The 16,760-nt window shown below is 38.5% G+C and overlaps 1 protein-coding gene across 1 annotated transcript; it reads right to left on the bottom strand.

Annotated features, from left to right (window-relative positions):
• Positions 1-9,851: 9,851 nt before the first annotated feature.
• Positions 9,852-13,273, bottom strand: LOC116255612 (probable prolyl 4-hydroxylase 6). Its single transcript, XM_031631485.2, has 8 exons — positions 13,034-13,273; positions 12,864-12,953; positions 12,564-12,621; positions 12,362-12,466; positions 11,594-11,651; positions 11,345-11,520; positions 11,220-11,277; positions 9,852-10,390 (listed from the first exon to the last, which is right to left on the bottom strand). Exons 1-8 carry the CDS (start codon positions 13,111-13,113, stop codon positions 10,032-10,034), a joined length of 984 nt encoding a protein of 327 aa, XP_031487345.1. The 5' UTR covers positions 13,114-13,273; the 3' UTR covers positions 9,852-10,031.
• Between the last annotated feature and the right edge of the window lie 3,487 nt (positions 13,274-16,760).

Raw genomic sequence — 16,760 nt, 5'->3', positions numbered from 1 at the left:
AACTCAAATTAAACCGAACCCGCATTCAAAACGAGCTCGGAGTCACTCAAAATGAAGCCGACCACTCTTTTATAACGAAAAAAATCAGTTTTCTACATATTTTAAGTAAAAAAGGGGTTTTAGGGTGATTTTATCTTATTTTATTCACTTTAAATTTCATTCTATTTATCTTTTTTTTTAAAGGGCTTTTTTTAGAGATCCCGTGACGCTCGCAATCGCTCGTTATGCGATCGCTACTGCGTGCTGCAGCGCATCGCGCAATAGCACCCGGGCAGGGGCCTGCAGCAATGCAGACCCCCTCCCCCCTCCTTTTCTTTGCAAAACCGACCCTTGGGGGTCAGTTTTTGAAAATTTTGGGTGGGCATAGCCCTGCCCATACCCCAAAGTTGCAGGACTAGTGGCCAATCCCACTTAGTCAAAACCTATTTTTCTAAAAAATTTTGAAAATAATTCAAAATTCTTTGAAATTCGGATAAAAATGTTGAGAAATTAAAAAAAAAAAAAATCAAATTTTCAGTTTTTGCTCCAAAACTTTCTATAAATACTCCCACAATCCCCCCCTCTTGGGCATAAGTTGGCCCTTATGAGAAACTCTAGTGTATTCTCACTTGAAGACTTAGAGTTTTTCTTGAACTCTCTCTCTTTCTCCCTCTTCCTCTTTCTCCCTCTTCCTCTTTCAATTTCTCTTCAAATTGGAGCAAGTTACAACTCTTCAAGTGAACACCAAAGATCACTTGGAGGACTCATCTTTATCATCTTGGAGTTTCATTCAAGGTGAGTTCAAGATTATTTCAAGCATAGTTGTTTATTTTCCTAAGTTATTCTCACTAGAGGTATGTAATCAATAACTCACATCTTTATTTCTTCATTTTTCTTTCTTATTTCTCTCCTCATGCCAAAGGAGATAAACTTCAATCTCTATTTTAGAGACAAGAGGCTAAGCTCAAGTGCACCAGGAGCATGAAAAGATGAGATGGTCCTTCATTTTATGATTAAATCATCATCCTTCTCATTTCTTTCATATTTTCTTTCCTCTCTTCCTCTCCCCATGGCAAAAGAAAATAGCCCTCAATCTCTATTTTAGAGTCAAGAGACTATGTTCAAGTGCACCGGGAGCATGAGAAGATGAGATAATGCTTGAATCATGATTATCTCGTTTCTTAATACATTCTTGTTGTTTTTTTGCTTCCTTCTATTTTTCTCTCTTTTTCATTTTCTCATAGCCATAAGAGATAACTCTCAACTCTATTTTAGAGTCAAGAGGCTATGCTCAAGTGCACCGGGAACATGAGAAGGTGAGATAATATTTCATTCCATAATTGAATCAAGTTCTATTTTCTTTTTTGAATATTGCTTATATATTATGCATGCGTAGTTGCTTGATTTTCTATTTATATTTTGCTTCTCTCTTTTCCTCACTTCCTCATGGCCATATAAGATAGCTCAATCTCTATTTTAGAGTCAAGAGACTATGCTCGAGTACACCGAAAACATGAGAATATGAGATTTCATTCCATAGTTGAATCATGCTCTCGTTCTTTTCTTAAATATTGTTTTGATATTATCCATGCATAGTTATTTGATTTTTCATTTGTATGTGAATGCACGGCGGGAATGAGAGTATGGTTTGAGATTTTTTTTTTATTCATGTGTTTTTGAGGTTGGGGCTAGTTCAACCTGAAAAAACTCTCACGAACATGTACATATTAATATGTGTTTGCATGTCATTTTGCGTTAGTTTTCTTTTAATCATTCCATTAGAAACCCTAATGAGTAGCTTATCGTATGATTTGAGTTTCTTCCATAGTCAACGGTAGAAGAAACATATTCCCTTGCAACCAATGAAATAACTATGTTTTATGATTATGTTTTTCAAAATATTTTCAAAATAATCATTGTAATATGGTTTTGGGACTTAGTTTATACTCTTCCATGAGTCCAAGCTTCCCTCCGACCTATATCAAACTTGAAGTCGGATGTTTTAACTTATCTTTAAGATCATGAAGACATACATGTATATACATGTTATATATATATATGTGTGCACATGATGATTTTTATCATTCTCTCTCTATATTTACATATTTCATTTTACAAATTTTCGTATCAATATGAATGTATATATATATATATATATATGATTTTTATCATTCTCTCTCTATATTTACATATTTCATTTTACAAATTTTCGTATCAATATAAATGTGTATATATATATATATATATATATATATATATATATATATATATATATATATATATATATATAAATGTCTCCATTTCTTTTCTTTTAAAATATTTCTTTCTAGTCAATGTTGTTTTTACAATCTTTCATATATGTGTGTATATATATATATATATACATATATATATATATATATATATATATCTCCATTTCTTTTCTTTTAAAATATTTCTTTCTAGTCAATGTTGTTTTTACAATCTTTCATATATGTGTATATGTGGTAGTATATATATATGTATGTGCATTTTCCCTGTCTCCCTCTCTTTCTTTTGAAAATTTCATTTTCCTTCTCTACCTAAATTTAAACACCATTTTCATAAATTTACATATATGTATCTATACGTATATACATATATATGTATATGTGTATATGTATATGAATGCACATCTCTATTTCTTTTAAATCTTTGATCTTGTGATTTTCAATATCTCTTTCCTTTTCTTCTTCTCTATATTTTCTTATGATCAAGTATCTCATATTTTGCATCCTTTTGGACATTTTTCTTTTCCAAAATCATTTTCATTTACCGACTTCACAAAGAACACAATTCAAGTAATGATTCAATATTGAATTCATGCTTGATGGTCTACAACCCCAATCCAATTTAAAAAACTTTTATATCTTTGTAAAAATGTTTATGTTAACTATAAAAACAAAAATCTTAGATGCATGCTGTGGTAGGAATGCTTTAGATGAATGTTGTGATATGAATGCTTTAGATGAATGTTGTGGTAGGAATAATTCATTTTTCTTCTAATCATATAGGATCAATGCATCTATGCATTTACCTTCACTTAATATCAGAAAAGAACACAATAACATCTCTAAAAGAACTTAAGGAAGATGAGATGAAGCTCTAACTATGTGGTAATCGAATTAGAGCAAAATCTCAAACCTACTTAAAATCTTAAGAGAATAGTAAAATGATTTCAAAATGATTTCACAAGCTTTCCAAATGATATTTACAAACATTTTCCAACTCTAGTTTTCATCAAAATGTTTCACATTCTCAAGCAATTATTCAAGAATCTTTTCGAAAGTTTGAAACATCAAACTTTTAATATTCTTCCACACTGCATATAGAAAAGACGTTTAAGCCTAAAGTGAAATGCATCAATAATAAATATAGCCCTTGTATTGATTACTCTCGGTAAAGGCACCGGGAACGGTCGATCCTTGTACCGACGGGTGAGTCACTTTCTTTCCCATTTTAAAAACAAAACTCATTTTTCTGAAGCACTCCAAATACCAAAAATTTTGGGGATGTGAACACAAGAGCAATTGAGAACCTGAAGTGGTTGGACGTTCTCTCTCCTAATGCATAGTAGATTTCGGCATCGTGGAGGAGGTAGCAGCTGGCCTTGGTGGGCCGCTAGACCATCAGAGGTATCAGAGCGTGGGGGAGAACGATGAGATTAGCGAACCCATGGTCTTGGGTGGAGCTGAGAAATTTGTGAATGGTGGAGAGTTTTCGCCGCCATCTTCCAACCCTAAACCTGAAAGTCATGGGCCTCAATGGTTGATGGGGGAAGGTATGAGATAGAAGCATATAAACCTCCACTAGAGAAAAAAGAGCTGGCAGGGAAGAGGAGTCTATCGTATAAAGTTCTGTGTCAGCCATTTCGGTTTAGTGCTACAGCTACTTGTGCTGGAGGTGCCGGGAAAGGTCGCCTTAACTACAACTTTATCTATGTCAGCCTTAAAAGCCTACGGCCTGGTATCGCCAATCTCAGGTTCACGTCGGTGGGGAAAGATATGTTCCTACTTCGCACCTCCATTGAAGCTGATCTGAAATTCATCATGTCTCCCGATAGATGGTATGTGGAAGGAAGGCTCCTCATTACAAACCAATGACACCCTGGCATGCCCATGAAGATTGAGCATTCCATTTGAGTCCAAATATGGATTAGGCTGCCTAACCTACCAGTTGAATGGTGGAGTCCATGGATTTTTACTGACATTGCAGACCTAATTGATGGCTCCTTTGTGGAGGCTGATGAATATGCCAGACATCTCCAGTGTTTTGGTTTTGCTCATATTAAAATTAAAATACTGTTGGGGTTTATCTTGATTTCTGAGACTGAGCTGGAGATTGCAGAGAGAAAAATCTTCGTTCAATCCTCGAATATGAAACTAAGGTAAAGTATTGTAAAAAATGTGGGTCTACTACTCACTTTGATTGTTCCTGAGCTATGACAGAGGCATCCAAAGAAGGAGAGAAGGTTGTCCTCAATGCTTGGCAATTGGTTAAAACCCCCAAGAGATGACTACATTACAATAAGATAAAAAAGGATCTTCGGTTGAAACAAAACAAATTTGAAGCCCTTAGGTTTTTGTCAGAGATTGAGGCGGACATGGACGGCTCTTCCAAATGTGTTGGTGAGAGGGTTCTGGGCCGCATAGAAGGAAAGGGGCAAGAACCAAGTAAGCTGGTTGATACAAGTGGAGCAGTTGTAGTGATTCCAGATGCTTAAACCATGCAACAAGGAAGAAAAGAGGTTTAGGTCTCGCAAGAAACCTTTGTATCTCCAGGGCCTAATTCAAGTAAACTTAAAGGCACCACAACTGTCCCATAAAGTGTTCCAAATGCTTTGTCAGTGGCCAACATTAACCCGATGGTAGAAAAGGTCAAGAAACAAACTCTTAAGCAAAAATAGGTGATTGGTATTTAAAAACGAACTAGCGCACCAAAAGTGAGCAACACGCTTGAGGAGGCAAGTGGGAGTATACAATAACCCCAATATCTCACTTGGGGAGGCAGGTGGGACTATAAAACAACCCCAAGATCTCACCATGGTGGGTGTTACACGCGGCCCTGAGGATGGGCTACCAGTAGACGAGATGAATGTTGGCACTATTGAGACAAAGACATTTCTAGAGACTATGGATGATGACAAAGACAATGAATTCTCCAAATACCTAACGGTCAGCCCAGAAGGGAGGGGGCATGGCCAACCTTACTTATGAATATCCTTGCCTAGAATGTCCATGGGCTGGCAGTTCCTTCAGCTCAACATGAGTTCCTAGGAACTCTAAGGAAAATGAATATAACCATCGCTTTTGCAATTGATTCCAAGCTCATTATGGAATAACTTCATAAGTTCCAAATGAAGATCCCAAAGAGACGCTTGATCTCTAACATCCATATAGCAGGACCGGTGGGCGCACATTTATCGTATCATGGGATTTGCATGAGGTGACTCCAAAATTGTTATGCACATCCTCATTGGGTTGTTTTACTCTTCTCTAAAGACTTGTCTGGCTTGTGTTTTGTGGCTATAGTAGTTTATATACATACTGATTATAGAAACAGAAAGGACTTGTTTTTGAGCTTATGTTCTGTACTAAACCATTGTAGTGTGTCTGTGATTTGTATGAATGATTTCAATGTTGTTCTAAATAGCAGTGAAAAGACTGGTAGGGTGCCAGCTCTTGTAGCTTGTATTGTTCTTTCCAATTTTGTTGTCCAATCAGCCTTATATGAAATATCCTGCTCTGTTATGAAATTTACATAGACTAACAATCGTGTGGGCGATGAGAACGTCAAATCTAAGATTGACATGCACTACGTCTCTAAGGAATGGGTGGATGACCTAGAATTTCTCAAGAACAAATGTCTTCAAGCCCAAAGCGAATGTGGAGTGTCAGAGGCGATAGACAAAGAATGCAAGCTCAAACGCAAATTATCCAGACTCTTGTGGTTAGAAGAACGACTATGGCATCAAAATCAATAATCAAATGGATGAGGGATGGAAACATAAACACAAAAATTTTCGAAGGGATTTCTAATGGGAGAAGGCATTGAAATAAGATTATGGCTATCTCTCATGAGGAGTGGCTTGCGACAGATACTCTTCATATATTTATAGCTTGTACTGACTTTTTCATCAACCTGTTAGGAACCACCCATGGATTAGGATGCCTACCCCAAACCATCGCACCAGGTCCTACTGTTTTGCATGAGGAGAATGATGAGTTGTTGAAACCAGTTACTGAAGCAAAAAACAAGTGTGCGGTCATGGATACAGAGAGGGACTTAGCTCTAGGACCAAATGAGTTTGAAAATGGCTTCTTCTAAAACAACTGGAGTGTTGGAGTGTCATACAGGAGGAAGTTGTAGGGCTATACATGGGTTTTTTGATACCAACAAATTGTAATATTTGTCAACAAGATCCACATTGTCCTTCTTCCCAAGAAGCAAGGCATGACATAGGTGGAGCAATTTCGGCCCATCTCCCTTTGCTCTAACATGCAGAAATTTATCACAAGGATTATGGTAAAGTGAATGCGGCCTATTCTAAAAATGATTATTTCAAAAAATCAAAGTGTTTTCCTTCCCAAGAGATGCATTCAAGATAGCTTTCTACTCAGCCAAGAAATTGTTCACATCTTTGAAAACAACAAGCAGCTTGTGTGAAAATTGATTTAAGTAAGGCTTATGACATTGTGAATTGGGAGTTCTTGAAGGCTACCCTATGTCACTTAGGATTCCATGATTTGTGGGTAAAAAAACTTATGAGAATTGTCACCACGGTTAAATCTGCGCTACTTATCAACGACAATGAAGGAACGTGGTTTGAGAATAAAAGAGGGCTCAGGCAGGGGGATCCGTTTTCCCGGTACTTTTTTATTACAGTTATAGAAATGCTTACTCGTAGTATACAGGATCCCCTCCATGGGGGCTGAGACCACTCCCCCCTTCTCTACTTTATACATAGACAACAACATATTCTTCATAGAAGAAAGGCTGAAGAATTTCCGAAACTTAAAAGCATGTCCTTACGAATTCTCTAGTTGCTCGGGCCTAGCCATGAACACTGCCAAGAGTTCAGTTCTTCCATTCAACTTGAAAAGCCAAGTGTGCACTCAGATAGAGCAGGAATTAGGCTGGCGTCAAGGTCAGCTTCCTTCCATGTACCTTAGCATTCCCCTCCAAACGAATGATGTGACAGAGGAACAATGCAGACATTTAATTCTTCACTCATCTGAGAAGCTAACCCTTTGGAAATAGAGATGCCTTTCTTTTGCAAGCAGACTCTGGATCAAACATGTTCTATCTTTGTTGCTTGATTACTGGAGCATGGTGGTTAAACTCCTTGCTAACTTCTTATGGGGCGATGCCGCAGACAACAAAAGCTGTCATCGTATTAAATTGTCTACTTTATGTCTCTCGAAATTAGAGGGAGGCACATGACTCAGAGACGTCAAGGAAACCAATCTAGCCAACATGGTTTTTTAGTGTATCGCGTGACGTAGCAGTCTTTTCCTTGGGCAAACCAAGTTAAATGTTGATACTGCAAGCAGAAAGGACTGATTGGCAGCAGCATTAGGGGAAAAAAGGTGTCTAATGCATGGCATAGGGCATTGCAGTTTTGGAGCAGGACTAATGCAAATGTCGGTTGGAAGATAGGAATGGTGCTTTGGCCAAATTGCTTGTTGATTATTGGGGACCAAAGGGTCTGATTGATAAGATCCCTATATCCCATCGCTACCTGGTACAAGACACGATCAGATACACGATAAAAGAAATAATAAAGGGAAATGGGCAATCCATCAGTGAGTTCCTTGCCGGTTTAAATATACTTCTCTCTTGTCCCTGACTTGAGGTTGAGCCACATGCTCGTCTAGAAAGGGAGTGGATTCCAAGGGCCACCTGGACGGTTTATTTAGGTGTTTCAGGTCCTCTACCTACTGATGGGTTTGTGCAAAAGTAGGGTCGGTCACTTGCCTCTAGGTGCCTAGTCTGCAAGCAGAAGATTGAAGACATGAAACACCTTTTTTATGATTGCAAGGGAGCTTGGTTTATATGGACATCCATTTTTGTAAAATCTAGAAAGGCCAAGCAGTGGCACATGATTCCCCCCAAGCTTGATGCAAAGGCTTATCCAGTGCCATAAGAATGGCTTTAAAGACAAACTATTTTGACAAATGCTAGAAAGACCGCTTTCATATGGCAATATGGTTTATCTCGAAGACTCGCAATCACATCAAGCACAAGGTGAACTACTAATTGGCAACTTGGCGAAATGGTACTAAACCCACTACAATGATTACTGGTGGAATTTTTAATGGAAAGGAATTCAGTTGGTTAAAATTCGTAACTGGCTCTACTTTGGGATTCTTGGAACAATGGAGTTAGACAAGGTGATAGATGGGTAGAAATCAGCATTAGTTTGTGCGGTAAGGGTGGCAGAAGAGAAGTAGCTGGTCTCATTAGAGATGCCTCTAAATGGTTTCATTTTGGTTTGGCATGTTGGTTTGAGAATCATGCTGGATGGTAGGAGATAAAGATTAATGGAATGCGTCGGACACTTGGTGAACATTGAGGATAACTCAAGCTGTATGTACCTTCTGACCCATGATTGGAAGCAGCACCTATGCAATGACATTGAACGTGGCAAAAAAATCGTGAACGACATTTTGATGAGCAGTAGCTTTCTCAATACGCTTTCTATTTGCAAGGGATGGCTTTTGCTGAAGCTACTAATCTTTTGTCAATTATTCCGGTCAATGGATTGTATAGGAAATGGATTCACCTTGACAACATGTGAGATCCATTAGAAGAAAGTGATACCATAAGTTCAGGTCTTGTGTGGACCTATTTTGGTTGTACATATTACTTCATTTTGTTGGAATAAAAGGATGGGGACCTAACCCCCACACAGTCATTGGCAGGAATTGAAATAAACGGAGGGGAAAATTACCTAAAATGGGGAAGACCAAATGAGGAATGATGGAAAAAAGAAGAAGACGAAGAAGCATAAAGAGGAGATGGAAAATGAGAAAGAACGAGAGATTGAGGCTCACGTGATGGAGCAAATGGGGTCAAGAAGAGAGCTATTTATACTTGAGCAAGTCCATTAACTACTCAAGCTATGAGATAGGTCATCATGATTTTACAAAATCATCATTGCAACTAAGGGCATTTTTTTTTTCTTTTCACAGGTTAAAAAATAGGTCATAATGATAGCACATTATTGCCAACCAAGGGTGCTTTGGTTATTTTTTATCAAAATAAGTAATTATTAGTAAGTAAATTAATAAATACACCACTATAGACTTTTTTTTTTGTAATGTAAAAATTTCAGTTGACAGGGTCAATGGTTACGAGTTTGACTTATTTAGCTTGGTCAGCCCAGCAATGACCTATTTAGCCCGGCTACCCATCCTTGGCTAATGGCCCTGTTGGCCATTCTAACCAAGCCAGGCACATCCCTGGTTATTGTGTATGTAAGTTTCGCATGCATAGGAGTTACGGTGCAGGCAACTCGCTAAGAGACCACTGACGAGGACGGTGCATGCAACTCGCTCAGAGACCATGCTGACGAGGACGGGCACAGCCATTACGTATTACCGTCTCCTTTGAACTTTTTTTGTAACAAGTAGGTATTTTAGAGAAAATAATCGCCGAACCTTTATCCGCATTTGAAATGCGTGGATAAAAAATTCTTTCAAATGTATTACTGTTTGACTCATCCCATTCGTGGAACCATAAGCTTCCTGCTTCGACTCAGAAAATGATTTTGATAATGCGCTTCAAGGAGGTTTTGCCTGTCTACAGTTTCAGGTTGCACAAAGAATGAGATGTACACCAGAATCAACCTATGATCATCAACAAGAGAGCCAAAGCCTGTTCTACTAAGCCCAAATATCTAGCAGTCTACATTCATCCAATAAAAAAACAATCTCACATGAAAAAAAGTACAATTCATGCAAAAGAAAGCACAATTTCTCACCATATGCTACAAGAAGAACTCTTCTTCTAGACGTGTCATCCTAACAAAATCAATGTGCCTTGCACATTTTACATCTATCACCACAAAACTCAACCATATAGGATTGGTTCTTCGGGCACTTGCGCTTTGCAGTCTTTCCCATACAAGAGTGACTCCTATTACATTTCCTCTTTCCCCATGTTCCTTCTCCAGTGCTGGATTCCTCTACCAAGATAAGATCTTCTTCTCCTTCAATTGACTCTTCCTTTGTATCTTTCACAGAGTTGAAGTTTCTTACATGAATCCAGCAGGTTGCAGCCCATTTTTCTCCTTCAATCACAGGGCAACTTCCATGAAGACTAGCTGTGTCAGTTGTTGCATCTGGGTGAAGGCTAAAAAAGAGTACTGCATCCCCTTTCTTTGGTTTCACTGAGAAAAGCAAGAAATGGAGTTGATGGCATGAAGGAGAGAGCAGATATTAAGTTTTCCTGGGGAGGATATTGGCGAATTTTACTCAAGTGAATTATCTAGCATAACAAGCAATACGTACGAAAAGAAGTATAGCATACTTCTTTACCAATTTTGGAACTCTAAGGGTCCGTTTGGTAAAAGGAATAGTATTTAACTGTTACATGAATATGGCCATAGGTTGTGGCAGATTCAAGGAACACTTCAAAAAATGTTCTATGAATCTGCCCCAATTATTAGGCTAGTTTTATAAAAAAGTTATTAGCTATTCTGTCTGCCAAAGAGGCCCTAAGAAGGAACTATCTCTCTATCTGACGTTACAGTACGTGTCCTGAGATGTCCTAAGCTATATCTCAACTGAACTTGAATCAGCACAATGATTACAAACTTCATTTTTCAGTTTTCGAACCAACATGCTAACATGCATATATCTATCCAACTTTTAGGCATTTACCTACGCTTAAATTCTCGTGAGGGTATAAGGAGCCATTCAGTTGCAGAAGGGACAATAGAAAGGAGATTGAATAATTGAATTCGTCAAAAAACCCCGGCTATGTTTCAAATAGTTAGAGAAGAAGAATGTGTCTCTTTTCTCGCAAAAGATCCAGGATAAAAAGGCAATGAGAAGAATTGGACGGTTGCAAACCTTGGGAAGAAAAACACCCAAGTATACATAACTAATAGTTTTCTTCTATTGATAAATTATGTGCAGTACTAGTACAGAATAATTTCATCTGGAGCTGAGTAAAAGACAGCAAAAGAGAAAAGGACTAGTATTCTGCTTTCAAACCTGCGAAACTGCCTTTTGAACAGTCAGACCAAGAGTCATCTTTATGTTGATCTATGCCCTGCGAACCACATTTTGATATTTTGAGGCATGAACAAAGAAAGCTGATAAATGTTACAGTTACTTGCCTCAGCATTGGGAAAAAATGTTTCACCCCCTTTAACAACATCAGATAAATACATCAGGACTGTTGCCATCCGGTGTCCGCCCCGTGCAAGATTCTTTTCGTCTTTGAAATAATCAAAGTGGGCGTCATACTTTTCGCCAACAGCATAGTGTAGCACATGAATGGATTCACCATTTTCTGTTTGTAGGACAAATTTCAATCTTATGCAAGACACTTGTCCTAGAACAAGAACCAAAACGTTAGAGCTTACCTTTTGGTAGGAAAGTCCAAGTAGCGATTCTATTCTCTATTCTCCTGACAGTAGCATCCTTCAAATAAATATGAAGGAAAAACAGAAGAGAACAAGTTAGACAGAGGAGCTGGTTTTCCTACGGCAGTAAAGGAATAAATGATGTTTTAATTCAGATCAAGAGGAAGAACCTAAAGTATATGAATGAAAAACGGCTAGTCAGAGTAGACCTGTTTCTGCATAAATATAAATTAACGAAGCACCAAATACGCTGTCTATGCAGCTAGACATTCAAATGCAATCAACACCATTAAAAATTCCATTTCTTCAAGGATACCAGATCTGTTTATGAAAAAAAGTGACCTTACAGAGCCAGCTCTGTGAATCTGAAAACTAACTTTACTATTTCCTTTACGCCACTGGTCATTTCAAACATGAAACCTTCTCAAATATTCATTTTATCGTTCTATCAGTCTTCCTTTTTTAATGTCGGACGGTTCCCCATATTCCTGAAGGAACTCAGAAATTCGATGAACTTTCTTGTTTCCTTTGGTTCCTCTGCCGCTTTAAGTCACAATCTGGCAGTTCTTCCATAAATTTAGGGGCCGGTTTAAGTCACAATCTGGCAATCCTTCCAGAAATTTAGGGAGATCGGTAATGCTTCAACAGTTTCACAGAACTAATTCTGGAAGCGTATGAAAACTTCGAAGGACGAGAACTCATAGCTTGTTAAGAAAGCAGGAAAGTGACACGCATATCTGCAAAAGGAAGACACAAGAAGTAATTCACCTGCCCCTTTTGTAGGAAGAACCCGGAGCTCGTTCTGACATAACTCTTATAGCTTTCTCCTGATTTTTGGTCCGCCACCATGGAATGGTGAAGTCTCCCTTTTGCCTATTAAGCATCCAAATAGCACCATTCAATCACTTAAATACATTTGTACCTCCAAAGCCATCAGATACAACAGGCAAGAGGACTACATTATTTTTACCAAATAGATAAGATGGTCACACTCCTCATCAGACAGAAATCCTTTGTAATAGAAGGCCCTAATGCAAATAAGAACATGAACACACTTAATTCACCATCCCAACAGTAAGCATCCTTTAACCATTAAAACTAACAATTATGATCGTCAAAAGCACAATGTAGGTCGTAGAAATACAGGATGGAGCTGTAAGGATTCTGCGAAAACGCGTGATTGAAAGATGGAGCTATAAGGATTCTATGAGGAAGCGTGTCTTAGACCCTTTCCTCCACTATTCAAACACGCACAGAGAGAGAGAGAGACCTTGGCCGCCAAGAGACCTGGGAGACTCTAGTGGGATCAAAGCCATACGAACGATCAGAGTCTTCTTGGGTGCTCAGAAACGAGCGATACCTGCAACACCAACAGGTGCTTGGAGTCAAGGAAGAAGAAAAAATGAGAGGTGAGAGAGAAGAAGGCTTATTGGTCCTTACAATCCTGAAAGATCAAGAGAATGGGAGACATTAGGATAGCAAAAGACCAAAAAATACAGAATCAGAAAAAACACTCTCATCACGACAGTGAAGAACAAAAAGAAGGCCCCGAATGATGGAACTCAAGCATCGTCACCATCGTGTATATATTTTTGCTGGTTTTCCACACCTGTGCAGAGTTCTCCGGTTTTGCCAGAGGATGATGGGCGCCCACTGAACTTCATTTCGTTTAAAGGTCAAAGCTTCCGACTAGTGCTCTATAACTCCTGTTTCACGGTCCTGTTTTGATTATGGTTCCATGTAGATGAGCACCACGTTTCTGATTTTTATTAAGCAGCCTTGAAAAACAGGAATCCATCCTCCTCCTGCTTCCCTTTTAAACTACCGCAAAAAATCAGCACCTAAACGAAAATTACATGCCATCTTTCCAAAAAACACATTAGGATGGTCGAGTCTTGTTCACTCTTAGCTGGCCATATGCTCGTCTTTTCCACCTATGAAGATCGTGGGCAAAAACCATCGACCTGGTTTCAGATTAGTCTTAATCCAGTCTTAATCCCGTCGGTTCGGACATCAGATGTCAAAAAAGACTGATCCAATTAATAACGGTTTTGGACTTGGGTGGTGATATTTGCACCTAACTGTGAGCCAACTTGGGGTCTGACTACGATCCAGATCTGAACCCGTATTTAGTTTAACTGATACCCTCCTGCTCCGAGTCTAAACTCGAATCTGATGAAACAAGCTGGAGTGAGGCTCGTCTCTTATCTTTTTGTTTCTTTTTATGTTTGAAAGAAATTCAGTCGTAAACCCTGAAACTGAAAGAGCCAGTTGGTAACGATTCGTTATTGAATCCCTAGTTTCTGATTGTGGATTTGTTGGTTTAGGGGTACTAGCGAGCCGCTTCCAGCTAATGGCTGTTCATTGATGATGGAGACTGCTTACTACTAGTGGCGTTGAGTTATTAGAAACCTTATAATTCAATGGGAGAAAGTTTAATTTCTTCTCTTGTTCTTGGATCGTTTTATATATATATATATATATATATATACACACTTACAAATTAAGATGCCCGTAGCTGAATTTTTTGAGGATTATCAGCAGAACACTTTGAGGTGCATGTGTGTAGTTGGTATAGCTTCTCTTTGGCTTTTATAAAAGACAGCACCATGACAAAGTTGAACCTAAGGCTGGGCGTAAGGTCGGTTACCCGGTACTCGACCCGACTTAGGCCTGGGCTCGGGCACAAAAAAAAAAAGGTACTGGGCCAGCCCGATAAATTATCGGGCTGGTATGGGTGGGCCAGACTAAGCCCAATTAGGTTCGATAAGATTTTTTTAATACATATTTTATTGATTTTTATATATAATTATAATATTTGTTTATGATTAATTATATTTATATATTAATTTGGATTAAATATATATTTTTTTTAATTTAATGGAACCTAGTGTCGGACCGGACCCAAACCCCGGTTTCGGGTGTCAGGCCACCTCGAGCCTGACTTTATCTGGCCAGGCCGGCCCGATCCGATCTGTTGGCTTAGTTGAACCGTGACTGCCTGCAATATAGCCAATTATATGTCCCTACAACAGCAACTTTCATTTGTCTTGTTTTGTCTTCCAAACCTCAAAACATGATTTTGGGCCTTCAAGTGGAAAGAAGGGTTGCTAGAGAATAGGTATCATGGGGTGTTTTGTGTTGAGTATCTTGCAAGGGGATATCAAATTAAAAAATTTTGTAATTTCTACACTCGGATAAGTCAGTAATCATTGATGAGTAATTGTTTCTGCTCTCAAACGTTTATGCACTTTTTGTGCATTGCACACTTATTCAAAGTACTGGTTATTTTCCAAGTTTGTGTAGATATCAGATTTAGGGCAACCTGATCCAGGTCATGATAATCCAAATCGATCCTAATCCAAGTCTAGGTGCTGCTGATTCTTGTGAATTTGATAAGCCTCATCTCAATTGTCATAAAAGTCATATGAGGCAGGCGCATATTCATGAGAAGGGAGGCAATTATGATTGTAGGAAGGGGTGGGGTTATCCCATTTCCTACAAAATGCATTGTTGGAGTGATTGTTAATTAGCAGCTGTCTAGTTTAAGCAGCCAGCCAATTTAGATTGCAAAGCTCACCCTCTTGAGACGTGCAGTGAGCTTGCCTAGTGACAGCCTAGATCTTGTTTTCAACTTGTTTCTTCCAATCGCTATTGTTTGGGAGCAACAGTGTTGTCCCTTCCTCTCCATGCTCCATGTTTAGCTGCTGCAAACAATCCTTCAACATTACATCCTCCACTCCTTCCATAGAAGTCTCCCTCCATGGTGCAATGCTATAAATGTATTTCCCATGTATATGCCTCACCAATCTAATAACACCTAGTTTCCTGCTTTTCACCCAAGATCCACCTAGATGTTAACATGCAAACTATTCTCCATCATCCAACCACTGCCCAAAACACATGAAACAAGCCAATTCAAGACTTTATGATGACTTGTTTTGGTCCATTTTTCTGTTGGCAAGAATTTTCCTGCAGTAACTTCAAAATTTTTTTCTAACATTATTTACAACATAGTTCTCTTTGTGTTAAATATTTCTCTTTATCTTCCATGGAAAATTATATGAAAGTAGTCTTTCCAACACTTGTCCATTGTTTTATCCTTGAATTTTCTCTTAGGATGGTGTCCCATAAATTCTTTGTAATTTGGCATTTGAAAGGTAGGTGGTTGTCTTCCTTTATGGCATAGGTAACATCTGCTAGCCAACTGCATTCCTTGTTTTTGGATGAATTTATCCATCGATAATTGACTTACACTTCTTTGGATGCAATACAACATGCCTGAGGGAGCTTATTGTCATTGTCTGCCCAAATAAGCTGGTTACATGGGTCTTCCTGTCATGTCTTTTTGGTTGGCTACCACATACCCTTCTTTGTGAGTGTTATTTTTCCATGTCATTTCATCGTGATCAATGCCCACAAGTATGCAAAAGTCAATCATTTTACCCAACTGGCTAAGGAAATGAACTACATAGTGCCCTTCATCTTGGATGATATCATTGATGGTATAATTTACTGTTGGCCCAATGAGGGGCAAAGCTTCGCTAACAATATGTTTTATCTCTAGCGGTTCCAAAACTTAATAGTCTCCCCATACCAAATTTTTCACTAGTTAGACACCTTTGTACTCCATCATGATCTTGTAATTCCTTTATATAATTTAGAAACATTGGGCCCAACTCCAGTCTTTTTCTACAAAGCTTCATCTTTGAGATATCTTTCTCTCACTAGTATAGCCTATGGAAAATCGTGAGTCATGACTCTATAAGCAATGAATGCCAAGTTGGCCTTATTTATATCTTTGATGAGCTTGAGCCCAACCTCACGTTCGCTTTTTGGTGTGCATAGTGTTGCCAAATTGACACGGTATGTCCCCTTCATATCATTGTTGCCTCCTTAAAGGAAGTCAGTGCACATTTTCTCCAATTCCTTGCAAGTATTTTTTTGGAATAGCTTTCATCAAACTCTTCTTAGTAGGACTACAATGACATGTTTTATTACGCAAAGTTTGCCTGCAAATGACAATGTATTCTTTCTCCAATTTGCTAACTTGTGATCAGCTTGAGGAGGGCCTGATATTGGTCTTAGATAAGTTACTTGCTTGAAGAGGGGTTCCAAGATAAGGAGTAGGCAGGTTGCCACAGCTCCACCCCATCTTAGCTTCAAT

The sequence above is a fragment of the Nymphaea colorata genome, chromosome 6, assembly GCF_008831285.2.
Source record: "Nymphaea colorata isolate Beijing-Zhang1983 chromosome 6, ASM883128v2, whole genome shotgun sequence".
NCBI lineage: Eukaryota > Viridiplantae > Streptophyta > Magnoliopsida > Nymphaeales > Nymphaeaceae > Nymphaea > Nymphaea colorata.
This window is presented reverse-complemented; position numbering and strand designations above follow the sequence as displayed.